General features: G+C 59.2%; 1 protein-coding gene across 1 annotated transcript in view; it reads right to left on the minus strand.

Moving 5' to 3' along the window:
• Positions 1 to 6: 6 nt before the first annotated feature.
• The window catches only part of LOC104469754 (eukaryotic translation initiation factor 3 subunit G-like), a gene marked incomplete at both ends in the record, with an annotated part of 977 nt that continues 745 nt past the window's right edge, over positions 7 to 238 (minus strand). The window contains one exon of the mRNA XM_010084386.1: positions 7 to 155. Within this exon, the coding sequence (XP_010082688.1) occupies positions 7 to 155 (149 nt within the window). The remainder of the gene's footprint in view (positions 156 to 238) is intronic.

Consider the following 238-nt stretch of genomic DNA (forward strand, 5'->3'; position numbering starts at 1 on the left):
AAACGCCCGGGTTTGGCTCCCCAAAATCTTGTCCCCCCTCCTCCAGCTACCTCCTTGCTGGTGATGAAGGTCATGAAGACGTCGTCGCTCACGGTGGTGGTGGCCACGTTCGGGCCAGGAGCATCGAACTCCGAGTTGCCAAATTTTTTCCAGTTCTGGGGAGAAAAGAGGGAAGGGAAAAGGGGGGGGAGGTCTCGTACGGCACGTCCCCAAAACGGCGGCGGAAAAGGGCAGCTGG

The sequence above is a fragment of the Pterocles gutturalis genome, unplaced genomic scaffold (assembly GCF_000699245.1).
Source record: "Pterocles gutturalis isolate BGI_N339 unplaced genomic scaffold, ASM69924v1 scaffold46890, whole genome shotgun sequence".
Classification (NCBI taxonomy): domain Eukaryota; kingdom Metazoa; phylum Chordata; class Aves; order Pterocliformes; family Pteroclidae; genus Pterocles; species Pterocles gutturalis.